At 39.0% G+C, this 27,832-nt stretch overlaps 3 protein-coding genes across 4 annotated transcripts in view; 2 read left to right on the top strand and 1 right to left on the bottom strand.

Annotated features, from left to right (window-relative positions):
• Positions 1-3,917, top strand: part of f13a1b (coagulation factor XIII, A1 polypeptide b) — an 89,931-nt gene extending 86,014 nt beyond the window's left edge. The window contains exons 18-19 of the transcript XR_007440204.1: positions 430-1,356; positions 2,196-3,917. The gene's annotated coding sequence lies outside the window, so the exon portion shown is untranslated. The remainder of the gene's footprint in view (positions 1-429; positions 1,357-2,195) is intronic.
• Positions 3,918-8,108: 4,191 nt separating this feature from the next.
• Positions 8,109-11,170, top strand: LOC103035600 (uncharacterized). The gene is made up of 3 exons (XM_007238385.3): positions 8,109-8,372; positions 8,511-9,440; positions 9,554-11,170. The coding sequence occupies exons 2-3, from the start codon at positions 8,609-8,611 to the stop codon at positions 9,868-9,870; spliced, it is 1,149 nt and encodes a 382-aa protein (XP_007238447.3). The 5' UTR covers positions 8,109-8,372; positions 8,511-8,608; the 3' UTR covers positions 9,871-11,170.
• A 1,371-nt stretch (positions 11,171-12,541) lies between these two features.
• On the bottom strand, positions 12,542-25,487 carry LOC111194404 (putative uncharacterized protein DDB_G0287113). 2 transcript variants are annotated; one of them, XR_007440516.1, is made up of 4 exons: positions 25,364-25,487; positions 24,367-24,436; positions 23,954-23,989; positions 12,542-12,919 (listed from the first exon to the last, which is right to left on the bottom strand). XR_007440516.1 is itself a non-coding variant. In XM_049483022.1 (4 exons), the coding sequence occupies exons 2-4, from the start codon at positions 24,380-24,382 to the stop codon at positions 22,710-22,712; spliced, it is 1,173 nt and encodes a 390-aa protein (XP_049338979.1). In that variant the 5' UTR covers positions 24,383-24,436; positions 25,364-25,487; the 3' UTR covers positions 22,630-22,709. The 2 variants fall into 2 exon arrangements, 1 of the variants encoding a protein (XP_049338979.1); XM_049483022.1 differs by lacking the exon at positions 12,542-12,919 and adding an exon at positions 22,630-23,830.
• Positions 25,488-27,832: the final 2,345 nt, after the last annotated feature.

Here is a 27,832-nt window from a genome sequence, read left to right as displayed (position 1 = left end):
CCCAAATACTCTGAGTTCGCCCCCCCCCCCTCTCCTCTCTTCTTCTCTGTCCAGTCAAGGGCATGGGTCAATACTAGCAAAATATCAATTACAAGAACAAAATCTGGTCCCCATTTTTGAAATTTATCCACTGCTGATCCCTCAAACTATCTGTTTGTTTATGTAAATACTTTCTCTTGTCTTTCAACATACCTGCTCAATACTTAATATCACAATAACACCCTCTGTCTGTTGTCTAGTCTTTTAATATGTTGCTTGTCTGTTTTGTACCTATTTCTTTCTTCTTATACTGTTCAGATTTGTGAATCTGTATATGTGCATAAATAACTACAAATAAAAAAAATGAATAAAGATAAAAATGGGTTCTCTTAATCTGTAAAAAAAATGTTATAAGTTTCTTACAAGTAAAGTAAATCTTTTCTCTTTTAGATATCGATCACCCACTTTTCAAGGAGCTCCAGCTTGTGGTGATTGGATGTCATGCTTCTGGGAAGAATGCTATAGTAAATGCCATTTTCAGAAACAATGTGTTTACCTTTTCAACATCCTCTAAAAAACATGTTGAGAGAAAACACACTGTGTTCGGAACAAAAGTAACTATAGTTCGTGCTCCTGGCTGGTCAGAAGAACTGACTTCACTGCGAAAGCACCGTGAGTTACGACAGGAGATTAGTGATGCAGTGAGATCATTTGAAAAAGGACCTCATGCAATCATTCTGTCCATTGCTGTAAACTCCACTCTTACAGAAACTACACAAGCTACCCTGGAAAAACTCCTTACTAGAAGATTCTGGGATCACACCATCATCGTCTTCAAGGGGGATTTACAAAAGGCGAACAGTGAAGATAAAAAGAACATACAAACTCTCATTAAAGCACTCAACAAACGGTGCTGTGTCCTACAAAAAACAACCAGTTTTGAAGAGAGCAAAAAGCTTATTGAAGACATAGCACTGATGATCGCAGGGAAACAGAATGTCCCGCTTCATTTCTCTGTTGATGAAAGTGAGAAACATGATGAATCACATGAAAAGAAGAACCTTTTAAAACGACTGAGACAAAAAATCGAAAAACTTAAAAAACTTAACAGAAATGTACTGACCAAAAGGGCTGAGTCAACAAACAACTTAGTACGACTGCAAAAAATCTTAGGAATGCACGAGGATCCTGACACAGATTCTACTCAATCTGATCAGTCTACACATGAGGAAGAAAACACAGAAAGAGAAGAAAGAACAAGTGAAGCAATGGCTGAAATCCATCCTACAGAAACATCAAACCTGCTGGATCAAACTGAGATGGCATCTGATAAGGATCCAGCCCGAGATGCCCATAAACTAAATGGGACTTTCCAGTGTAAGTACCAAACAACATGCAGAAAATGGCAGAAAGTCATTATATTAGAAGGAAGGCCTCAAATTATAGTGATTATTGTCAGTTTGTAGTAACTCGGGTTATAAGTCTCAACAAACTTGAGGCCCTTTCACACTCACTGTGTCAGATTTTTTTTTTTAGGTTTTTTAGGTTTTACAAACGAGTCCAAAATGAATGGACTGTGTACATTTTTATATTGGAACTTAGTTTTTCTGCAGTGCTGGATGCTGTAAAATTAGATTGACCAATCAGAGCTAAACTCTGTTGAGCAGCAGAGCTTGGGCCTCATGATTGCGGACCAAACAAATGAGCAATAAGGCAGCAGCAGCAGAAGAGAAAAGCTTATGTAATTAATGACAGGCTATTTATAAAAATGAAGCCTAAAGGAAACATATTCCATAGCAGAGCTGAATGGCTGGGGAAGTATGTAAGTTACAGTCACTTTATCTGGGCTTTTGTTTGTTTGATTTTTTTTGTTATTTCTTGTGTGTTCACGTTTCAAAAAGAACCAGTAATGTAACATTCCCTTGCTATTCACCACATATGAGGTAAAGGGAGCAGAACGTAGACAAAGCAGAGAAACTGAAAGAATGTACATTTATGAAAGGTATGGAAGGTCTAACTCCAAAAAAGGCTTTGGAGTTGGTGTAAAATTGTGTCCATTTTTTACGTCTAAAATGATTTACTCAGTGTGAAAAGGCTTTTGGAAGGATAAAATATTTTACATTACCATTCATTATCACTCCAAATAACACTTCAATTCACGTAATGTACATAATTAATTTATAATCTCTTTCTGTTTTTTTTTTTGTTTTTTTTAGGTGACTCCTGTGCTGCCAATTTCAGTGAGGGTGATCTTTATAGCTGGTATGGCTGTCTTGTGGAGATCTTGGAAGATCTAACTGAGGAACAGTTTAAAAAAATGAAAAACAAGATATGCAATATGAAGGATGACCGAATTCGAACATTGCATGTGGAGGACAAAAACCGAAACACACTGGCACATAACATGATTCAACACTGGGGAGAAGAGAAATGCATCAGCTACACCAGGGATATTCTAAAGGATATTCCACGGAACGACAATGAAGTAAAAGATCTTATTCTGCCATTCTTGCAGAGGATTGGAGAATCATGGTAATAAAAGAGAGTATATCTATGAAGAGTGTAGAGTAAGAATCTTATTATACAATGACAGGGAATGTTTGGGCACCCTTGGTCAAATTGTAGTCTCGATCAATATCTGGATTTAATTAGGTGTTAGCGTTATTTAATTTTACCAATATAAACATATCTAAGCTAAAAAGTGCCTGATGACAAAATGTTAAAGATGACATGTTACTTTAATATTTTGAGCATGATTAAACACTGCTTCTGTACAGTATGCATCATATTTCAAATGCCCAAAAAAGTTCCATGCTACCATACGTAGCTGTGAAAAAATGTAAAATGTGAAGGGAGCTGAAAATTCTGCAGCATGAGTAGATAACCTTTTTTTCTGCACAGTTTGCCTTCTTACATTTTATTTGTTAAACACTGGAGCGACAGAGGTACTGATAAAATCATGTACTGCATTTGTAAAATCTGAAAGCCATTTTACTCTTTCAGAGTACTTCCCTCTTTCATTTTGAGCAATGTTTTAAGCATGTGTGCATGAGGTTCTGAAATCTTCTGTCTGAGCAGATAAAAAAATGTAAAAAGGCAGAATTCAGTTTCTCTATAAGTCATTGTGGAAGATTAACAGTTCCAGTCAGCATGAAGAAAATTACTCGAGAAAGAAAAACATTGTACTGAAACACTGCTGTTGAAGATTTCTATCACACCATCACCAAAGCGCCTCTCAGGAATTTTAACCAAAGTCCTGTTTAATGCATCCTGACATTCAGACAGAAACTTTTAACCAAGTCCTGCTCTTAAAATTGTGAACTGGCTGATCACTGAAATCTGGTTTTAAAATTTTGAGCACTGAAAAAATACTTTGAATTGACATGGTCCTATTCAAATGTTCACAGTTCCACCTTAATAAAATGTTTAAATTACTATTTAATTCTTTGTATTCATATAAATTGTCTACAACAAATTGTGCTTTGTTTAGGTTTTTAATGCTCTCTTGTAGAATGCTATGCAAATTAAGTCACTCCCTAACTGCATTTTCCCCCAAACTGGAACAGACTGTCCACACTCACACTGCTGACCATCTAAGCTGTGCCTGTGTATGATCTTCTGTCTGCACGAGAATACATTTGCTCACATTTACCTTAAAGATAAAAGTATGTAAAAATGTATTCAATAAAATTGTAACTCCGATTTATCCACAGCAGAGGTGAAATACAGCATTAATAAATCATGAATTTATCTTCATTTAGAAAATTAGACTATATAAGGTGTGGGGACTGAATTCTCACGGCAAAGAAAATGTAACTTCAATTAGCTATATAAATGTACCCCTTGCTAATCTTACTACCACTGTGTTGTTTTCTTGTTGTTGTATGTTATATATGTTTTTTTTATATTTGATTAATAAAGATGCAGATTTTGCCATGGCAGTTGGATTTTAGTGTATTTCTGAACACTATCTATATATTTTCTACAGCTTGTTCTGCTGAAACAATAAGACTGGTAGTGACTTAAGGGGACATGAAACATTTCAGTTTGTAGAAGTTTTCTAAGGGATTAAATATAATAGAAATTATTTGGGGGGAATTTTTAATAAAAATGTTTACACACTAAATTATAATATATTTATGTTTGTTACGTTTGGGCTGGTGCGCCGCCATTTTGCCCGAGCAGCACTGGTAACATCACGAGGTTGGTTGGTAGAAGAGTCCAGGTATAAAGCTAGCGTAAAAGAGCTTGTTGTTTGTGGAGATTATGGATGAAGACGAAGCTGAACTAGGCTAATGTGGACAATTTACTAGATAGAGGTAGAGATCTTTCCTGTATAAACCTGAGCAGAACGTTTCAGATGCTTTTCTGAGAGCGAGATGTTTTGGAGGTGTTTATTCTCTCTCTACGGGAGGTCCGTGCAGAAACCCTGCAGACCGTCAACAGCAGGTATTGCCATCCAGTTAACTAGCTTGTTTATATAAGATACATTTAGCTATTTAGCATGTAAAGTCCAGAGTTCATTAAGACTGAATAAAACGTACATGATTTAAGTGGATGTTGAAACACAGGCGCTGTTTGGTTGATAAACCGTTCAGTTTAGAAGTTAGAAGGCTTACTGGGTACCTAGCTTCATCTAGTTAGCGTTAGTTAGTTAGCTAGCGTTGGCTAGCTATGGTAAGATAGCTAGCTAAGTAGCTAACGCTAGCTATGTTATCTTTTAACTGTCAGCTTATCTAGACTTTCACGTTGTTTGGCTTGTTTCTTGCGGCTCACAGCTGCTGCTTTCATAGTAAGGTTACCCTCAGTCGGATGGTCTGTACATCCCAGTTGTTCAGAGGGAGAACAAAAACGGAGGAAAAAAGCCTCGGACTTCAGCTTATTTGTCCAGCACTGATGCAATTCAACGATGCAACGATTTTTGGTTTGGCTTCTATTATCTATTGAGGAATTAAGTTACTGTAGACTAATAGTTTATATTAGTGAGGCGTGCGAGAACCAACCTCGTGATGTCACTTTCAGTGCTGGGACAAGATGGCGCTGCGCTTACTTAAAAAAATGACATGTAGATTGCTTATTATTGTAATTTAGTTTCACTGACAGCTGTTAAACTTATAAGATTGGTTAGAGTAAAAATACATCTTGCTTGTGGCCTTCCCCTACAATTCACTACTAATAATAATTCAAGTTAAGTCCGGTCAAACGTGCAAAAGAACTTTCTGAACTGTATCACTAATTTGTCCCTTTTTGCATGAAATGTTTTCTAATGGTTAAAAACTAAATGAAACTAACTGAACCAAGACATTTCCTCATTATCTACAACTATGATAAAACAGTCAGTGTTATACAGTAGCACTGTTTAACCTTTAACACAAACATGCCAAACATTAAATTATAGTAATATAAAATCACAGCACCAAGCTTTTACTAGCCCCCTGCTAAAATTAATATTTAGATCTGAGTTTGAAGCTCTGCAGTACAGTATGTGCAAATATCTCACTATAATTGGTGTATTTAACTGTAATATGCTGTAATCAATAAAAACTGGAATACAACACTATGAAATAACATTATTACTTAGAAGTCAAACTAGACTAGATTATATATTACAGTAAAACATCATGGAACTGCAGACCATCATTTGTTCTTAAATTTTAATTTGTTTTTTTTTTTTATCAGTGTTTGCAAAACAAATTAACCTAACCTCAGATAATTAATTTCTTAACTTTTTATGTTTCCAATAAAACAAGTTGTTTTCAGCTGTTTGATTTTTTTCACTTTGTGCAGACATGCAGTGGCAGATGCAAGGCACACAGCATTCAAAGACTTGTTTGTTTTTTTAAACCCATTCTATAGACCTGACAGAAGTCACATGACTGGAAGGAAACAGAAGAACTGACTAGAGTAACATACCTTAATCTGAATAAATCAGTAATATTTATTATATATATATATATATATATATATATTATGTTTAAAAAACCTAAAGAATGAAAGTTATTTTTAGCATTGAGTTGAATATTTAGTTCCTTTGTTATGTTCATCACTTAACAATAATCAAGTTATTTCAGACAGGATAAAGAGTTAAAAAGACAAGACGAGACTTTACAGCGGTTTCTTTTCAAACCACACATTTCCTCTTCTAAAAAGAAGAGCCTGACAGGTTGGTTTGTGCTCAAAGACAAACAAAAGTTTAAACACAGAGGGTACCAGGATTATTCCTGAGGAGAGGAGGCGGGATTACTCAGTGGCTGGTAAGATATATACATTAATAACACTTAATTCAGACTAGCACAGAGTCAGTACACATAACTGCAGTTTGGAGTAGCCCTCTTTTATACAGTAATTCACATTAAAAATAGAATATTACATTGTTACAATTAGTAAAATGTGGGCTATTAGAGACATTGATTAAACAGCTCTGGGAATTGTTAAGATAAATGTTTCAGAGTAATTATTTATATCAGTATCAATATTATTAATTTCAGTGCCACAATGATAATATGATAACCAATTGTAACACTTTAAATACATTTAGAAATAAAATAATTTGTAATTTACAATAACAGTAATAATTATAAAAGTAATTAATAATAAAAATATATAATAATAATAAATTATTAATCCAAATAAAATACAGTAGTGTTTAAAAAAAAAATTGGTCCCAGTAAAACATAGAAGAAATGTTAAAGTGTGATATTTTAATCTTTAAAAAAAAACATTTTAACTAATTTGGTACTAATAAAAATAGCTGCAGAAATGTGCAACTAACTCACATGACTGGGTTTGAAAATATCTTTTTAGAGAGGCAGAGTGCCTCAAAAGCAAAGATAGGCAGAGTGTCACTAATCTACAGTTTAAAATTTCTTAAAAACTTGTATTTACAGTTTTTTTACACAAGCATAAATATGTTTTTATTACAACATGATCAAGATTTTAATTTCCTTCCTCTTCTGATTACCCGTTGGCTTTAATTTACCTGCTCTAAATTTACTCTACTTACCAGTGATATAACCAGAGAGTGAAGTCAGACGCAGTTTGTGAAAATAGTATGTATTATAAAAACATAGCCTGTGGCCTAGTAAGATATAAATAATGTAACTATGATAAATCCAACAACATTGATAAAAATGCATCTGAATGTTTTATTTACTCATCCACAGACATAAAACCATTACCACAACTGAAGCAATTCAACTGATTGCCATCTAAGAAGCATGGGATCTGGAATCTGTAAGTTATTATTCATTTTTGTCAAAAAAGTATGGCCAATTTGATTAAATTATTTCTCAGTTCTTACAATGGCCCAGTGACAGAGCAGTTGCTGATAGTTACTGTTACTGTTTTTTAAATTGATGATATTTCATGTGTTGCACTAAAACATGTTGTGGAATTACACATTAAAAGAGGAAAACACCAATTGCTTTTGAGTAATGCTGATATTAAGAGCAGACATTCAGACAAATCATACTTAAGTCTAAGAACACTTCGCTCCAAATCGGGCAGCAATAGGTTATAAGTGCAAGAGCGTTCCCCTGCATATCACTAAGTTAATGACTAAATAAGGTAAGGCAGATTAGGCAGAGCCCATAGTAACAGTAAATTTGCTGCATATGTGCCAGTTTGCACACAAGAGCCCAGGGCCAGTTCGAGACAGGATGTCTAACTAGGGTATTTCCTGTCTCTAAGGCCTGTGGTTAGAAGTGTCAGATCTTGTTTGCTGCAAAATAACAAAACTTATGGTCTTTCGCGGTAGAACATTATTATACAAAATCACAAAGTAATATGAAATGATGACAATTATGTTATATGAACTCTTTGCACTACACAGACACACTCACCATTATCCTCTCGTCCCTAGCTTAGTTGAGCTACACCTGCAAACCTCTGCTTAGCGTGCTCTCGTGGTGTGTTCACAAGCAGTCCATCCTATAGGGCGTTTGAAACCATTCTATTAGTGTCAAACATTACTGCAGACATTACAAAGGCATAAAGCAAATAAAATTAAACATGCCCCCACAAACACAATGAAACATATAAACTAAATTAAATGCTTAAAAAAATACTTGTACAGTTCCAGTAAGTCTCAAATTTCAAAGGGTTCTAAAATCCTTTAAATGTGGCCAAAAATCCTTTAAATGTGGCCAAATGTAACTTAATAGCTTTAATAAATGATAATAACTTTAGTAACAATAGTAAAACCCTTATTCAGCACTTTGTCTATTTATAACCTTGCTTATTTATTAATAGAGCACAAATGTGCAAATAGCAGCTTAAAGTGTAAAAATAAATTGTTGTTTAAAAATGACTAACTGGAAGTAGTACTTAGTAAACAATTGCTGTTTATGTTTTAATCTCTTCAGCAGGAAAGTATGCTCACTTGATTGAAGAAGGTGAGATTCATAATATTTTAAAGTTTCACTTTTGAATTTAAAACCTGGTGTAAATCCCAATAGTTTAAGTACCAAAATAATTTAGATAATTTTTTAAAATTATTTACATTTCATGTAATTTTCTTTTTTCTCCTTAAGATTCCTGTGACCCACTTCTTCCTGAGCTACATCTAGTGATTATTGGAAGTCATAGTTCTGGGAAGAATGATATATGCAATGCCATTTTCAAGAAAAAGATGTTTACATTTTGGACATTGTCTGAAAAACATTATGTCAGGAGAAAACGCACTGTGTTCGGAACAAAAGTAACTATAGCCCGTGTTCCTGGCTGGTCCGGAGATTTGAATTTGGGTCTAAAGCACCGCAAGTTACGACAGGAGATTAGAGATGCAGTGAGTTCATTTAAAAAGGGGCCTCATGCAATCATTTTGGCCATGAAAGTGAACTCCACCTTTACAAAAACAACTCAAGAGACCCTGGAAAATGTCCTTACTGAAAGATTCTGGGATCACACCATCATCGTCTTCACAGGAGGACACGCACAGATGAACATTGAACATGTCATCAGTCAAATGAACTTAAAATCCCTAATTGAAACTTCCAGTATCAAGCACTGTGTACTGCAGAAACCTAACAGTTGTGAAGAGAGTAAAGAGCTGATTGAAGACATAGCACTGATGATCGCAGAAAGAGTTCCACTTCGTTTCTCGGTTGATGAAAGTGAGCAACCTGATGAATCACATGAAAAGAAGAACCTTTTGAAAAGATTGGGGAAAAAAATACAAAAACTGCACAGCTCTGATAAAAAAACAAGAATGGAGAGGACTGAGTCAATGATGGAGATAAGACGATTAGAAAACATAAGGAGTTTACATGAAGATCTTGCCACAAATCCTTCTCAATCAGATCAGTCTGCATGTGAAGCCATACACACAGAAAGACCAACAAGCACAACTGAGACAACTGTAGAAATCCATCATACAGAGGCATCAAAGCTGCTGAGTACCAAGATGACATGTGGTAATAATCCAGTTTATGACGCCTATGAACTAAATGGCTATTTTAAGTGTAAGTATGGGAAAATATTTATATTATGAGGAAGGCCTCCATTTCTAAATAATTGAAGGTTTTTATATGAATATAAGTTTTTTTCTAAAAACTTGTATTTGTGTGTGTTTTAGGTGACTCCCGTTTACCAGTCAGTGAGTGTGATTTTCGCAGCTGGTATGACTGTCTAGTAAAAATCTTGGAAGACTTAAGTGAGGAACAGTTCAAGAAAATGAAAAACAAGATGTGCAGTATGCAAAATGACAGAATTCCTACATCGCATGCAGAGGACAAAGACCGAAACACACTGGCACGTAACATGATCGAACGCTGGGGTGAAGAAAAATGTATTAGCTACACCAGAGATATTCTAAAAGATATTCCACGGAATGACAAGGAAATTATAAAAATAATTCTGCCATTCTTACAGAGCATTGGAGAATCATGGTAATAAAAGAGATTTACCAGACTAGATTAATGAATACCAATTAATTCTAAAAAAAAAAAAACATCTACAGTGGTATGAAAAAGTGTGATGTCGCCGCTAGAACTAGAACTGTCCCTGTGGTCTTCCATTTCCTCACTATGTTCCTCACAGTGGAAACTAAAAGCTGGAATGTCTGATATAGCTTTTTGTCTCCTTCCCCAAAACCATGATGTTGAACAATCTTTGTTTTCAGGTCATTTGGGAGTTGTTTTGAGGCTCCCATATCGCCACTCTTTAGAGAAGATGCAACAAGGTGAAAAACTTACAATTGGGCACATTAACCCTTTCTCACAACTGGATTCACCTGTTTATGTATGTCAAGGGTCAATGAGCTTACCAAATTCATTTTGTGTTCCAATAATTAGTGCTAAAGGTATTCAAATCAATAAAACAAGGGTGCCCAAATTTATGCACCTGCATAATTTTGTTTACTTTATGTAAATCCTACAAACTTTATGTCACTTCTTAAATATCACTGTATCCATCTGCAATATGATATATTTAAATTAAATTGCTGACCTAAACAACCAATGATTTATAAAGGAAAATCATAAAAAAATTATTAGAGGTGCCCAAATTTTTTATACCACTGTAAAGCAATTTTTGCTTTTTCCAGAAAACATAAAGTTAAAGATGGCACTTTAATAATTCAAGCAATAATATTTTTGGATTTCCATCTTTTATCCTTATAAAATAACAAAAAATGACAAGAGCTGGAAGCCAGAGTTCTGTGCAGGATCCATACACAGACAAACCAAGTCTCCCTGAAGCTGCGGGAGTCTCCCGCATTTCGGCAGTGGCTCCCGGATGCCCGTGAGTCACATATAATCTCCCGGAATTCAGAACAAGTGCCCCAAACGCGCACACAGGCGACAGACTTTTTTTCTCTAATCGCGTGTGGGAAGGAGAGAGACAAAACAGAGAGGGTTCTGATTGCCCTGTTCTCTGCAAAGAGTCTGCGAGACAGCCAATCAGCAGAGGCAATATTAATAATTATTGTAATATGATATGAAATGTTTTTGATTTTGTGCAATTTTTTGTGATATTGTTACTGTCAATTTTTGTCAAATAAAAAAAAGGCATAGGCAGGAAAGCAGAGGCAGGGCCTTCCAAAAAGAAAAAAGATAAAACTCATTTTATTTCAACTCTGAATACTCTAAATTTTATAAAAAAATTAAAAAAACGTAAAATTAATTAATATAAAATTAAAGTTTCGTTATCATTTGGTGAGTTGGTTGAATTTTTTATTTTTTTTTTTTGCCGCCTGGGGGGGGGGGCCGGCATCAACTTTTGCAACTTGGGATGTCTGCATACATATTAACACTAGCATTGGCAAGCATCTCAACTTGTAATTAATGTTTTTGTAGCAGCAACAGCCTTTAGTCTTTTTTCCCTGTCAGCCTTCTGTATTGCTTTTATTGCATAATTAATGTGAGACAGCTATTTTAGTTGTAATTTTAGAGACCATTTTGTGTTAATTCATCATTTTTATTGAGGGTCTCTTATTTTGACATTGCGAGGTTTTGAGTTGTGCGGAGTGGTGCTCTCCGGCTGTTCTCTGTTCTGATCCTGCCTGCAAGGTAAATTAAAAAGTTAATAGTCCAGTCCATTTGCTCTAGTGTGTTTTTTTGTTAGACACATCATTCAAACAATACAAGAGTTTATTTTAAACTCCCACACCTTACACTAAGAATGAGGCTACCCAAAACTGAAGTGCTTTGTGTCACAAAAGTTTCCTTCATGAAAAATTTATGCTGGAAAGGTATATTTAATATACACATTCTACATGTCCACAGATTGTGTAACACGATTTTAGCGCGCTTTCTGTGTGTCTGTTTGCAATTGCAACATCTGGCTTATAGTGAAACTCATAATTTTAACACTGGCATTGGTGCATTTACAAATATATTTTTTATTATTTAAGCAAAACAAATAAAATGTAAAATACAAGAACAATAATTTAAGAATTGTTTAGAACATGTTACCCATAAAAAACAGTGTAAATAATTTTGCTTACAGTTTTTACTTTCCTTGTGTATTATGTTGCAAATAGCATTTGGAAATTGTGTTTCAATAAATACTCCTCACTGGTATTAGTGTGTGTGTTTTTTTATTATTATTATTCATTATTAGTGCAGACTGAGGTGGACCCCTAGCCTTTTTCTCAGCCCTGGGCCTGGTGCCCCATCCTACAATTTTTAGAGATTTCACTTCTTTAATGCACCCAGTTTAACTCTAAAGAGATCAGTGTTCAGTGAGCTGAGAAATCAGGTGTGTAGTGTGAGGAGGAACTTCAGGACCAGGACTGAGAAACACTGTCATAGAACAATACAGCTCCCAGTGACATACCACCCTGTATGTTACAGATTAAAGTGGTTAAATAAATAATAAAAACAAATTATTGTTTAGAAAATGACTAAATGCTAAAAATAGGTGTTTATGTTTTAATAACTTTAGCACTAATCTAAGATGGCTTGGATGAAGAAGGTGAGGTTTATAAATATTCTGCTGTATCAATTTTAAATTTAAAACCTGCTGTAAATGACAATAGTTCTAGTGCCAAAATCATTTGGATTTAGAATTAAGTAATTTAAGTATTATATATCAGTCGACTGCCAGGCAAATGCGTGATGCATTATAACAGTTTTATTAAACAAAGGGGCGAGACAAAGGGTGGTCAGGAGTCAACAGGGAATGACATACCATAAACGGTGTAACAGTCAAACACAGAAACTAAGGGCAGGCAAAAGGCAGAGTTGAGGTACATGGAAAAATTGGTCAAAAACATTTAATCAAAACAGAGCAAGGAAACCGCATAATAAACCAAACAATAGTTGGCAAAGAGTGAGTGAACTGAGGGGGTTTAAATACAGGGGGAAATAGGTGAGGCTAATTACACTGAATACTTCCTGATGGGGCCCCGTGCAGAGTCATGTGATTGGATGAGTCATTGTAGTACAAGTGTGGTGCCTTCTGGGTATTGTAGTTTGGTGACTGAAGAGTGCAGGAAGAGCTGAATGCAAGCGAGACAGGAGCGCTGTGAGTGTCAGACATGACAGTGACCCGCTTCTTCAGGAGCTACACCTAGTTGTTGTATTCATGATTCTGGGAATAATGCTATAGTAAATGCCATTTTAATGTATTTACATTTCAGGTGCTAATTAAAAACATATCAATACATATATTTTATCAACAAAGAAAACACTGTGTTTGGAACAAAAGTAACTATAGTCCATGCTCCCAGGAAGAATTGAATTTGTATTAAAGTCGTGAGAAAAGAACAACCTTTTTTAGAATACTGAGAAGTATTGATTGTAATGATTGTGAGATAAAATCTCAGTTAGAAAAAAAAACTTAAGGAAGCTTTGAAGCCTAATTAAATTAATAAAATGGTAAAACTTACTGTAAACAAATCGAGTGCATTGTGTGAAAAACCTATGTCTTGAATATATGCATTGAAGTCAATCATAATTTCAAAACGCAAGCAGAAAGAATTTTAGACTTTATTTAAAAAATGTCTTCCCATCCAAAATGCCTAGGTTAATATTAAATCATAGAACAAACAGTATCCATACTATCAAAAAAATGAGAAGATTACCTTTTACATTTTCCTAATAGTGATTTATTTTGATTAAGAACACATTTACTTTGACAAAAATGACAACATGCAACATGAACGTGTTGCAATACTCACAGAGCACAGTAGATGGAGCAAAATGTATTAAAAATGGGTTTCAGGGCAGGTGGTGGGTGTAGTACAGGCACAGCACAGCTCCTCTTATTATTCTGCATATCTCCAAAATTCCTAAATATGTTTTCAAATGTCTTAATTTTATTCAACTTTAACTTTCAGTCACACGTTCCACTTGTCAATGTGGAATGGTACAGGATAAGCATATTAAAATGTTTGTTGTCTATATTACTATATTATTTGGACATATACAAAGTACTAAAGACTCAGACTTGAAGTGTCTTAGGTAGAAGTTGAAGTGTTCTTTAAGCTTCAAATTTAAGTGGAAGTACTAAAGTACTCAATATTTTTTGTACTTAAATATTGCAAGTAGTTTATTGTAAAAATTAGTACTGAAGTACTGAAAGTAAAATTACAGAACTGTGTTATGGTAGAACAGGAGGAGTGATGTCTTATTATAAGTGATGAGCAGGTTCATCAAGCCCGTTGATAGTGCAGAACATCTTTCACTCGGCTTTAATGATAATGAGGATTTGAAATAATTGCTAATATTTTTATAATTGTAACAAGTATTAAACTTATAAAAAAATATGTAATGAAGTAAAAATGAAAATAAGAGGAAAAAGTAATACTCCAATAGATACTGTACTTTGTTACAATATATATCATAATGACAATACACAAATGGCATAATGAGAGTAGCCTAAACATCCTTTAAATTTTAAACCCATTATGCTCTCTGCCCCTGTGTGAATGGTTGTATGTGATATTCTTTCCTTGAACCCTAATGATTCTATAGACTGCAGGATCATCACTACTCTGACCAGAAAGAAGTGAATGTAAAGGTGGATGAATTAATTAATATTCAATAACTACATACAAATCAATACAAACTGACTGAGTTGTTCCTAAAGCATAGGAATCACAGGGAGTTCCGAGCAGATTAAGAGGTTGAACATTAATCAGCTGAGCCAAATTCTACATTGTTAAAATGAACACATAACAACGATTAAAAAAACATAATAAAAAAATAATAATAAGAGCAACAAACAACAACAGTTCATCTTATACAGGAACATAACAGTTTTTTTTACAGGTGAGGTGATACCTCTGTCCTGAAAAGTCTTGAGATTCTGCTCATTGATTGTGAGATAAGCAGGAAGGGGAGGTGAAAGAAAAAAAATATTCCACATTACAACCTGCTATAGAAATAATTCAGGGTTGGTGACATGCAAACCTTTCAGGAAAAGCTTCTGTTACACTTTGTAGAATCACCTGGAGACACTGTGGCTTTTCATACTGTCCGAGTCCTTTCTCTTTGCTGCTTTAATCAATTTCTCCAGCCTGTATTTGTTCTCTTTATCGAGATTCTGCCACACCTAAATACAGCCTCCTTTACCGTAGGAAGCTGAAATCCACTGTTTTTCATTTCTGTATTTCACCTGTAGTAGCAAGCTGTCCTTGCAGTGAATTCGTAATGTATATCTCTCTTAAAGAAAAAAAAGTGCCAAGAAGAGCCAGGAGCCCTCAGGTGATGGGGCTGTCTTTAATAGCAGTGTTTCCATAGTCCAGAATGTTTTTCTTCTCGTGTCTGTACTCGAGAATTTCCTTTGTAACGACTGGCACTCTTAAATTCTTCCACAATGATCTTCAGAGAGTCCAGATTCATATTTTATATTGTCCAAAATTAAGTAGGAAAGTTCTCAGGGGGAGTAAAACAGCTGTCAAATTTTACAAATGGAGCATGTGAATTTAACACTACTGGCATTTCTCTCAAGTTTACTGACCAGTAGAATATTACAAGATCAAATTTTAAAAGGTGAAAACCCGTAAACTGTGTAACAAATCTAGATATACTGTAAGGGCTGGTGCCAGATCGAGGCATCCTCCAGGGCATCGGAGGGCGCGCCAGCCCAGCGCCGAGGGTTGATTTGGCTAATTACCAACACCTGCTATGAACATCTTAAAAGCAGAGCCAACCAGCCACTCGGCGCTGGATCTTTGAAGCTCGTGAGAGCGAATCTATGCCCGATTTTCGAGCGAGCCTCGGCTCTTTTTCTCTCTTCTTCCCTGCTATCCCCTTTGGAGAGAGCATTGATCAGCATCGCTGGCGTGCCTCTCCCGCATAAGTATCTTCCTCTATCCCTTTCCTCTCTCGAGAGAGTCTGCTGGAGATAGAGCTGTGTGCTCTCTCCTGTGTGTGTGTGCGTGTGTGTAGCAGGCACGCGGTTTTGCTCACCTAGTCTCCCTCCCGCTGTTCCTCCCCTCTGTGGTGGAACAGCATTTAATCCAAAAGCACCTCAGTTCAGTTTGTTTTCTTTGGAAGCCATTTTGTTTAGTTAATCCTTCACCTCATCTCATAAGAGGTAGCCGTAGCTTCCACGGCGAGCCTTGTTTACAATTCTCCCCTTCTCTTTCACTCACGCTAGGCGTGAGGTTTTGTTTTCCACCTGTTTTCACTCTCCGCCCGTTTTCGTGGCTCCGCCCCTTTCGGCGGAGGCTCTTTAAAAGGCGATTAAAGCGGCTGCATCCCAATCCGCTCGCTGGTGCAGCGGTTAGAGCACTGGGCTGCGACCGCGACAGCCTGAGTTCGATCCCCGCGTGGAGCGGGGTTTAATAATAATAATAATTGTGTATATATATCTATATATATATATATATATAAAATATTATTATCTAATATTAATATATATATTTACGATTATATGTTAATTCTTATTATTATTATTATTATTATTATTATTCTTTCTCTTGGGTTTACCTGCTTTGTGATCTACTGCTCTGCACTTGGGTTCTAAAAACCTTCTGGGCTGGAGAGCTACTGCTCCCAACCCATTACAGAAAGATCCAGCCAAAACATGGATCCAGCAGAGCAGTTAGGTCTCGAGCAGGTAAAGGCCGCCCTGGGGAACCAGGGGGCAGCTATTGGGAGGCATGAACAGACCCTGCAGCAGATTCTAGACCAGCTGCAGGGGCTGGCTAATATGTTGGCACATAATCCACCACCTCCCACACAGCCAGCCCCCTGGAGTCCTCAGAGGGAGTATGTTGTAGCTGAGCCAAGCAAAGCGCATCGGGTCGAGCCCTCACTACCGGCCCCTATGCGCTACAGTGGTGAACCAGGAGGCTGTAGGGGATTTCTCCTACAGTGCTCACTCGCTTTCGAGCTACAGCCTTCCCGCTTTCAGTCAGAGCGTGCTAAGGTGGCATACATTGTCTCCCTCCTCTCCGGAAGGGCGTTAGCGTGGGCTACCCCAGTGTGGGAACACCAGCCAGGAGTTTGCTCCACTGCTGCGCTGTTTGCCACCGCCCTTTCGCGGACATTTGATCTTCCGGTCCGAGGAGAGGAGGCAGGGACCCGCCTCCTTAACCTGCGTCAGGGTAAGAGGTCGGTGTCTGAGTATGCCATCGAGTTTCGTACGCTCTCGGCTGAAAGCGGGTGGAACTCCAGTGCTCTGGCTAGTGCATACCATCACGGGCTCAATGAGGATCTCAAGGATGAGCTTGCTCATCGCGACTCTCCAACATCGCTGGACAACCTCATTGAGCTCACCCAGAGGCTGGACAACCGCCTCAGTGAGAGGCGCAAGGTGTGGGCTTCTCATGCTTGTTCCTCAGGTGGTGGACAAGCCGGGAGGAACAAGAAACCACCTGACTATGGGGGCCGACCTATACAATTGGGACACACCCGCCTGCCAAGGCAGGAGCGAGATGCCCGTATGCGGGAGGGGAGGTGTCTCTATTGTGGGATATCGGGGCACCAGCGCGCCGCCTGCCCTGAGTTACCATCTAAAGGCCGATGTTCATTAGGGGAGGTGAGACCCCTAATGAACCAACCAGGGTCCCCTCGAACGCAGGGGGTGTTCCTCAATGCCACACTTGTGTGGGGGGCTTCTGAGGTTCGCCTTCCTGCCTTCCTGGACTCAGGGGCAGCAGGGAACTTTTTGGATGCTGCCCTGGCCAAAAAGCTTGCCCTGCCGCTGGTCCCCCTACCCGAGCCCCTGCCTGTTGCGGCAATAGACGGGCGGTCACTGGAGCCAGGGGTGGTCTCCTTCCAAACACGCCCCCTCACGCTGCGAGTCGGGTCCCATTCCGAACAGATTGCGCTGTACATCATAAGCGCCCCCGACTTGCAGCTGATTTTGGGTTTCCCCTGGCTTCAGCGACACAACCCCCATGTCGACTGGCTGACCCGTTCGGTGTTGGCGTGGGGGCCAGCCTGTCGATCCTCCTGTCTCCAGCCTCCCAGAGGTGAGGTCTCTGACTCCGGAGGGCCTGATCTGTCTCAGGTGCCAATGGAATACTTGGACCTCCGGGAGGTATTTAGCAAGAAGAAGGCCCAGATACTGCCCCCCCACCGCTCCTGCGATATCGCCATCGACCTTCTCCCTGGGGCTAGCCCCCCCAGGGGAAGGTTGTTCTCCATTTCGGGCCCAGAACGCAGAGCAATGGAGGAGTATATCCAGGAGGCCCTAGCTCTTGGGTTTATCCGCCCCTCTACCTCCCCAGCTGGTGCAGGCTTCTTCTTTGTGGGGAAGAAAGACGGTGGGTTGAGGCCCTGTATTGACTACAGAGGCCTCAACAAAATCACCATCAAGAATCGATACCCCTTACCCCTCATGTCATCTGCCTTTGAGGCACTGCAGCAGGCCACCGTCTTTACCAAGCTGGACCTGCGCAGTGCCTACAACCTGGTCAGGGTCAGGGCGGGTGACGAGTGGAAGACGGCGTTCATCACCCCGTCCGGGCACTATGAGTACCTGGTCATGCCGTTCGGGTTGATGAACGCCCCCGCCGTCTTCCAGGGGTACATAAACGAGGTGCTTCGGGAGGCCTTGGACCGGTACGTGTTCGTTTACCTGGACGACATTCTCATCTACAGCCGGTCCGTAGACGAACACGTCACCCACGTCCGACGGGTTCTCCAGCTCCTCCTGGAGAACCACCTCTTCGTCAAACTTGAGAAGTCCCAGTTCCATGCGCAGACCATCTCCTTCCTGGGTTTTGTTGTGTCTCACAACACACTGCGCATGGACCCCACCAAGATCAAGGCAGTGGAGAACTGGCCCCAGCCCACCTCGGTGCGCCTGGTCCAGCGTTTCCTGGGCTTTGCTAATTTCTTCCGTCGATTCGTGAAGAATTTTAGCTCTGTGGCCGCCCCGCTAACTGCCCTGACAAGGAAGGCGTCGGGACGGTTTAGCTGGTCCACAGAGGCCCAGGAGGCATTTGATGCCATCAAACGCCTGTTGACCAAGGCCCCAGTTCTCCAACTGCCTAATCCGGGACTTCCGTTTGTCGTTGAGGTGGATGCCTCTGAAGTAGGCGTAGGGGCAGTCCTGTCCCAGCGATCGGGGCCTGGGGGCCGACTGCACCCTTGCGCCTACTACTCCCACCGTCTTTCCCCTGCGGAGCAGAGGTATGATGTGGGAGACCGGGAGCTCCTGGCCGTGAAACTCGCCCTGGAAGAGTGGAGGCATTGGCTTGAGGGGGCGGAACACCCCTTTCTGGTCTGGACAGACCACAAGAACCTGGCCTACATTCAGCAGGCCAGGCGTCTGAACCCACGCCAGGCCAGATGGGGGTTGTTCTTCACCCGGTTTGACTTTATTTTGTCGTACCGTCCTGGGTCCAAAAATGTCAAACCGGATGCCCTCTCTCGCCAGTGGGAGCCCCTCCCTCTTCCTGTGGAGCCGTCCACCGTAGTTCCCCCGGCCAGGATCTTGGCGCCCCTCAGGTGGGGACTGATGGACGCCATTAGACGGGCCCAGGAGGCTGATCCTGATCCAGGAAACGTTCCCCCAGGTCGGGAATATGTACCTTCCTCCCTCAGGAGACGGGTACTCGCCTGGGGCCATGCTTCGCCTCAGACAGCGCATCCTGGGGCCACACGCACATTAGAGTTCCTGCAACGTCGCTTTTGGTGGCCTCGGATGGAGCAGGATGTGCGCTCCTTTGTGGCCTCTTGCGCAGTTTGTGCACGATGCAAGGACCCCAGAACCAAGCCCACGGGTCTTTTGCACCCTCTGGCTGTTCCCTCACGTCCTTGGTCACACCTGTCCCTTGATTTCATCACGGGATTGCCTCCGTCTCGGGGCAACACCGTGATACTGGTCATTGTGGACAGGTTCTCCAAGGCCGGACGCTTTGTGGCACTGCCCAAACTGCCATCTGCACAGGGAACAGCCGAGGTGTTGCTTGACCAGGTCGTCCGCATCCACGGACTGCCCTCGGACATAGTGTCAGACCGTGGTGCTCATTTCACCAGCCGGTTCTGGGGTGCCTTCTGTCGTCTGTTGGGGGTGGAGGTCAGCCTCTCCTCTGGGTTTCATCCCCAGTCCAATGGTCAGACAGAGAGGGTCAACCAGGATCTGGAAAGGACCCTCCGCTGTCTGGCTTCCTCCGCCCCGTCTACCTGGTCTGACCAACTGAAGTGGGCGGAGTATGCCCACAACACACTCTGGCACTCTTCTTTGGGAATGTCGCCCTTTGAGTGCCAGTTTGGGTATGCTCCGCCTGCTTTCCCTGGACAGGAGACAATTACGGGGGTGTCCTCGGCTGAGCAGACGGTCAGACGCTGCTGCCGAGCCTGGAGAAAGGCGCGGGCTGCCCTCTTGTCTGCCCGGGCGATCCAGAAACGCCACGCGGACAGGCGGCGGAGGCCCGCCCCCTCGTATCGGGTTGGCCAGCGGGTCTGGCTTTCGGCCAAGGACCTCCCGTTGCGGGGTACCCCACGCAAACTGGCCCCGCGGTACGTGGGGCCGTTCAAAATCACTCGCCGGATTAATCCGGTATCATACCGGCTCGCCCTGCCACCCGCCCTTCGAAGGGTCCACCCGACCTTTCACGTGTCCCGCCTTAAGCCCTACCTCTGTTCTTTGGGTCCGGCTGCTCCCCCGGGTCCCCGTACCATTGGTGGTGCCCCCGCCTACACTGTCCACCGGCTCCTGGACTCCCGAAGGGCACGCGGGGGTCTCCAGTATCTGGTGGACTGGGAGGGGTACGGGCCGGAGGAGCGGTCCTGGGTCCCGGCTCGCCACATCTTGGACCCGGAACTGGTCAGGGCTTTTCGGAGGGACCGTGCGGCGGGTTTAGGGCCGTCGGGTGCCGCCCCTCGGGGGGGGGGTCCTGTAAGGGCTGGTGCCAGATCGAGGCATCCTCCAGGGCATCGGAGGGCGCGCCAGCCCAGCGCCGAGGGTTGATTTGGCTAATTACCAACACCTGCTATGAACATCTTAAAAGCAGAGCCAACCAGCCACTCGGCGCTGGATCTTTGAAGCTCGTGAGAGCGAATCTATGCCCGATTTTCGAGCGAGCCTCGGCTCTTTTTCTCTCTTCTTCCCTGCTATCCCCTTTGGAGAGAGCATTGATCAGCATCGCTGGCGTGCCTCTCCCGCATAAGTATCTTCCTCTATCCCTTTCCTCTCTCGAGAGAGTCTGCTGGAGATAGAGCTGTGTGCTCTCTCCTGTGTGTGTGTGCGTGTGTGTAGCAGGCACGCGGTTTTGCTCACCTAGTCTCCCTCCCGCTGTTCCTCCCCTCTGTGGTGGAACAGCATTTAATCCAAAAGCACCTCAGTTCAGTTTGTTTTCTTTGGAAGCCATTTTGTTTAGTTAATCCTTCACCTCATCTCATAAGAGGTAGCCGTAGCTTCCACGGCGAGCCTTGTTTACAATTCTCCCCTTCTCTTTCACTCACGCTAGGCGTGAGGTTTTGTTTTCCACCTGTTTTCACTCTCCGCCCGTTTTCGTGGCTCCGCCCCTTTCGGCGGAGGCTCTTTAAAAGGCGATTAAAGCGGCTGCATCCCAATCCGCTCGCTGGTGCAGCGGTTAGAGCACTGGGCTGCGACCGCGACAGCCTGAGTTCGATCCCCGCGTGGAGCGGGGTTTAATAATAATAATAATTGTGTATATATATCTATATATATATATATATATATATATAAAATATTATTATCTAATATTAATATATATATTTACGATTATATGTTAATTCTTATTATTATTATTATTATTATTATTATTCTTTCTCTTGGGTTTACCTGCTTTGTGATCTACTGCTCTGCACTTGGGTTCTAAAAACCTTCTGGGCTGGAGAGCTACTGCTCCCAACCCATTACATATACATAATCCAAGATCCCTATCCCTCCTGCAAAGTTTCTGTGGCCTGTCAGCTTTCTTCTGATTTCACCTAAATGCTAACTATTTTACAAAATGCTTTGAAGCTTTTACATGTAATGTGAACCTAACTGTACGTTCTTAGTAACTAAGCCGGAATTGTACAGTGGCATGCACGATTTTGGGTTGCCGTAGTCAAAATATTACTTGTAGTGAATAGTTGGCGAGAAGAAAATTATCTCCCATTGGATGCATGTTTGTTTTGTACAATTTAGAGTGGAAAAAAATAAAAGGGGTCCCGTTTACAAATTTGGATACCCACAAGATGGCCTTCATAATTAATTTGGTAAATCCATGGCATGCTCACAGTCATCATTAGGAAATTGCCAACTTCAAATGTTCTTTAAATATTGTCTCTAAACTTAACAGGCATGGGATCCTCTAAGCAGCCCCCATTAAACGACTTTTGTCTGACTACACACAAAGCATTCACAAGCTGTTGTTTTGAAACTATACAAATTGTACTATAAAACTAATCTTGCTTAAAATGATTGTGAATATAAATAAAATAAATTAGCGTGGGTGCCCAGAATTTTGCATGCAACTGTATATGATTCCTAATCTGTACTGTCTTATATTACCATGATTCTTCAATCATCTGCAAGTATGGCAGAATGAGATTTATTATTTTCGTGTCGTTTCTTGGAATATCCTTTAGAATGTCCCTGGTGTAGATGATGCATTTTTTTTCACCCCAGTGTTCAATCATGACAACAGCCAGTCTGTCTGGGTTTTGGTTCTCCACATGCACTCTAAGGATCCTGTCATCTTTCATATTGCATATCTTGGTCGTCATTTTCTTGAACTGTTCCTGAGTTAAATCTTCCAATATATTCACAAGACATCCATGCCAGCCACGAAGATCATCCTCACTATAAGTGCTTACAGAAGGTTTCCCTGAAGGAGAACAGGCACAATTGCATGTTTAGAGACAATTGCGTTATAAGACAGCAAGACTAAACAGAAAAAAGCTTGATAAAGCCCTAGTTGATATGGCCCTAGGTGCTCGAACAGAATGATTACAAACTGATATTAATTTTATTGAAGTTGCAGAATTCTCCATAGTATATATTTCTCTGATACTGATTTGATACTTACAGTTGAAATTACTATTTACTTCAGTTGCATTTTGGGATGCATCAATAGTAGATGTCATTTCAGCACAACCCAGATGCCTTGATGCTTCTTTAGGATGGATTTCGGCAGTTGCTTGAACTGTGCTTTCTTCTTTTTCTTCTTCTTCTTCCTCTTCTTCTTTTTCTTCTTGTTGTTCATCTTCTTCTGTGGGTCTTCCCTCACATTTAGGCTCAGCAAGTAGAGTAGAATCTAAATCAAAACTTTCATATATTCTCCCTATATTCTGTAGTCGTTTTATGCTCTTTCTTGCCATAGTCCTGTCAGTTATTGCCTTTGCATCAAGTTCTTCAAGTGTTTGGATTTTTTGTCTTACACTCTGTAAAAGGTTGTTCTTTTCATGTGATTCATCATGTTTCTCATTTTCATTTACAGGGAAATGAAGTGGAACATTTTCTTTTTCCGCAATCATCAGTGCTATGTCTTCAATCAGCTTTTTACTGTTCCTTAAGCTGGAACGTTTTGGCAGTTGACAGTATCTGTTGTTGAGCTCTTCAATCAGGGAATCAATATTTTCATTGTTTGTCTTTTTGAGATCCTCTTTGGAGATGATGATGGTGTGTTCCCAGAATCTTCTAGTAAGGAGTTTCTCCAGGGTAGCTTGTGTAGTTTGTGTAAGGTTGGAATTCCATTTAATGGCCAGAATGATTGCATGAGGTCCCTTTTCAAATGAATTCACTGCATCTTTAATCTCTTGTTTTAATTCACTGTGATTTTCATGTGAGTCCAATTCTCCTGACCAACCAGGAGCACGCACTATAGTTACTTTTGTTCCAAACACAGTGCGTTCTTTCTTTACATAATGTTTTGCAAAGAATGACGGAGATGTAAATGCTTTTTTTCTTAAAATGGCATTTCCTATATCATTCTTCCCAGAACCATGACTTCCAATAATCACAAGGTGTAGCTCCTTAAAAAGTGGGTCATCTAAAATAAAAAATTAAATTAGACAAAATTTAACTGAGATGAGAACGCATTCACATGATAAAGCAAGGTAACAGTAATGTTATTCACATAAAGTTCAAAATTCAAGTAATATGTCATTCTTACCCCCCTCATCCAAGGCATTTTGGTTTCTTGCTTTTGCTGAGGACATTAAAACAAACAGCAAATTACACTCAGCATTACTTTAAATTAATCATCAAAAACATGTTTTCTTTATATTTCTAATGGATCTTTTAAAAATGTATTTTTAAGAAAATGTATGTTATTTTTTATGATTTATTGTAGTTTATTTAACATGCCTTTTTATCACAATTGTTCATATGTTTTTTTTTTTAACTGCACCATATACATTTGTTTTTAACTGTACCACAGTAAAGCACTTAAAATTAAACTTGAATGTATGTGCTCTATGAAAAAATAAATAGGTACCAGATAAAAAGAATCACTGTGCCATCATAATAATTTTTATCATGTATTAACTAGATTTACTGTGATGCCAAATTAGATGCATAACTTACAGGTTTCATTCCCCATGTTACTGTGGTGCCAAGAAGGTGAAAACAGTCACTTGTGATCAGGGATTTAAATCTGTTAACAGAGTAAATACAGTGTAAGGAAAAAAACTGTATAGATTTTCTGCAGATGAAATCCCTACAGACCTCCAAACTTCATGTGGCTTCTGATTAACTCAAGAACAGTAGAGCATAGAGATCTTTATAGAATGGGTTTGCATGGCCGAGCTGCTTCATCCAAGCCTTACAATCACTAAACACAATGCAGGCGAGCAAATACTTTTGGCAATATAATGTACATCCATTAATACAGTGCAAATGAAGCTTAAATGTCCATATGTTTATACATACACAAAAATATATTTCCTGTGGAGTTCTTCTTTTCTCACATGTTAAGTTAAAATAGGGATTTTGATTGGGTGAAGAAGATAAAAATGTTTACATGCATATAACATTTATAACATTTGTAAGAACAAATACAAACACATATTGTTTAGAAATACTAGTTAAGTGATTTTATATAGTAATATTACATAATAACGAAAGTATTATTATTTAATAATATAGTTTTTATATAGATGTCATTAACTCTTCAATTGTTTGCTGTTTAAGTAATAAATAACGAATATGTATTTGACACATAGCTTATATTATATATGAGTATATATAAATAGGTATGTATGAGTACATTATGTTTTTTATTTTATTAATTTTCCAAACATTTTATATATATATTTTTTATTTTATTTGTATTTCTTACTGATTGTGTGTATTTGTATGTAAGCTTCTGAAACTCTGCTTTACCCTTTGGGATGAAAAAAAAGTATAAATTAATTAATACATTTGATCTTATCTTCACACTATATCAGTGTGATCAGAAAGTTATTATGAGCAGTTATTGAACTTTTAGTTTAACTATTGCAAAAATATCAGTTAATAGTGTACAAATCAATGCACTAACAATGCTGTGTAAAATGTACTGAAATGTGTGTATTTCCCTTACCAGCCATTGAAAAACGATGTATCCACTCAATAATCCATTAGCATTGATTAAAAAAAAAAGTTCACAGATGTAAATGATATTGCTCTTTGCACCCAGTTTACCACCTGCATTCAAGCTCTTTGGTTCTCTTTGAACATAAAGTGTGTGATTGGGGCAGCATTTATTCTCAGTCATGTGACTTTAGGTCTGGATGAGGTGAAATTTTAAAAGACTAAGTATGTTGTTGAACATGTTGAACACGTTAAATCCCTGTGTACTGGAGCTGCTGGTATCAGATGTGACAGTCTATGGTGGTGAAGCTAATCTTGTTTATCTTCTAAATACCAGTCTGATGAATCTCTGCTAACTTCTATTAAATAGTAATACTATAATTAAATAATTATTGTAATGATGAGTAATGATAGATGTATTCAATCAACCCTTGATAAAAAAAAATAAACATATTGATAAAAATATAATGTGATGTTCAGATTAGTAATTTAATTCTTGTGGTGGAAGCTGTAGGTGGTGTAGTGGTGTGATTGGACAGTTGTTCAGACTGGGAATCATTCCAGATCACACATATACTCACAGCTACTGTATCTGCCAGAATATCTGTTAAACATAGTCTATATCCTACATAACTTATTTATTATGCCCTCAGGCAACTAAACTGATCCAGATTTGGGAATTGTTCACACTGGGTGTAAAATATTTAAATAATAAAAAAAAATAATACATGTTATTTTTATTATTATGTAGAAGCTGTACCTGTGCATTTTTACATTCCACATCATTTAAAATCTGTTAAACTGGCCGCATCGAATGTTACTGTAATGCAGGGCACATTTCCTTGTTTGTTATTATGATACTGAATACGTCTCACCGAAATACCAAAAAGTTTGTATGAAAAGGAACAAAAACTACTTGACTTTTAAGAGAAATTTACCAGTTTATTCCTTATGTTTAAACATGACAAAGTGAAAATTCATCCACAGAAGCAAAATTACAGAAATTACTGTTAAAATACATATAATTAATAACTGACTGTAGAAAAGAAAGAAAGGTAAAGAAATGTGTAAAAAATAAAGAAATCTAAACTAATTTAAATGTTTTAAATCAATAAAACAAAGTACAAGAAACAAAGAAAATTTATACAAGAAAAGTTTGAATCTGATTCTTGTCACCACCAGTGTACACTAAACAACTGAATTATTTTACTTCATGTACTGTTTTAATCATTAGAATTCTTAACTTAACATGTAGACATAAGGTGAGTATTCTTTTACATCAGTTATGAAGTCACAGTGACATGAATGAAGTAAACCTAAAATTCTCTAAATCTAATAATTTAATGCATTTTTGTTTTAACATTTATGCAGCGTTGGGTTCAAGAGGAAGTACATTTAGTTGGAAAGTTCTGTTGAAAAATAGTTTCTTCGGTTTGTATTCGAGTGAAAGCATTTTGAAAAGCATTTCTTCCAAATCCTCCACCCATAACAATGAATCTGTCACTCCTCTCGCTCTCTTTCTGACTGAGTGCATGTGTGTGTTTGTTTTGGAACTGTGGTGCTAAGTAAATTCAGCTCTTTCACATGTGTATCAGATAAGGCCAGAAAGAAAATGAAAAACGTCAAATGTAAACTACACGTTTTATTTGTTTTTTTGCACTGTAGGGCTCAAGCTGAAACATATCTATTTTCAAACTTCTAATGAAATACACTTTCTTTGATTCATGTTAAAGTGAAACTTATTTGAAAAGGAGAGTACCGGTCAATCCTGTTTTTTCACTTCCTGAACCAATATCTGTGACAAACAATCTCTCTGTTTCTCTCTCTCTCTCTCTCTTTTTTCTCTTTGACTGAGTGACAAAATGAAAACAATTTAGCTTTTTTTATAAAGATCCTTTTAAACATAGTAAAACAAAATTCAAATTACAATTCTAAAAATATATAAAATGTAAAATACAAATAAATGAAACAGCTAATAATATATTGATTGCTACATAAATAACATAAGTATAAAAATAAGTTAAAAATAGATAATACCTATTTTTTTATGGCAAAACGTAGTTTGTTAGTTGAATGAAATTGATTCTTATAATGCAGAGGAGATAAGAGTAAATTAAGAAATGGTGATGATGGTTTATGATTTTTTTGAAGATTTATGAAAAAGTTTATCAGGGTTTTGCAACATTACCCTGTTGTGCTGACACACAGTGTGTCAGTCAATCCTAGAATAAGACTTCGCCTCTTTGGCAGTTATCACTGCTTTCAAACATTTTGTATAGACAGCTTTCATTTCCTGTTTGTGAATTTTTCAGACATTTTTCCTTGTAAAAGGGATCAAGATTGAGATATTTGGGCTATTTTGCATGCACTGCTCTCATGAGGTCAAGTTATTCAATAATATTTATTTTTTCTATAATATTTTATATCTTGTTTATCTTATATCTTATTTACTAACTTCCTGCATTCGTCTGCTCCAATC

Source organism: Astyanax mexicanus, chromosome 8, assembly GCF_023375975.1.
Source record: "Astyanax mexicanus isolate ESR-SI-001 chromosome 8, AstMex3_surface, whole genome shotgun sequence".
NCBI lineage: Eukaryota > Metazoa > Chordata > Actinopteri > Characiformes > Acestrorhamphidae > Astyanax > Astyanax mexicanus.
Note: the sequence above shows the minus strand (reverse complement) of the source record. Positions and strands in the feature narration are given on the sequence as shown.

What these genes read in the sequence shown, in the direction of transcription:
- LOC103035600 (XM_007238385.3), top strand. Translation starts at nt 8,609, where the DNA reads ATGTTTACATTTTGGACATTGTCTGAAAAACATTATGTCAGGAGAAAA. An exon ending in ACTAAATGGCTATTTTAAGT is followed by an intron (nt 9,441 to 9,553) that starts GTAAGTATGGGA and finishes TGTGTGTTTTAG; the next exon opens with GTGACTCCCGTTTACCAGTC.
- LOC111194404 (XM_049483022.1), bottom strand. An exon ending in AAATGCCTTGGATGAGGGGG is followed by an intron (nt 23,831 to 23,953) that starts GTAAGAATGACA and finishes TTTTTATTTTAG; the next exon opens with ATGACCCACTTTTTAAGGAG.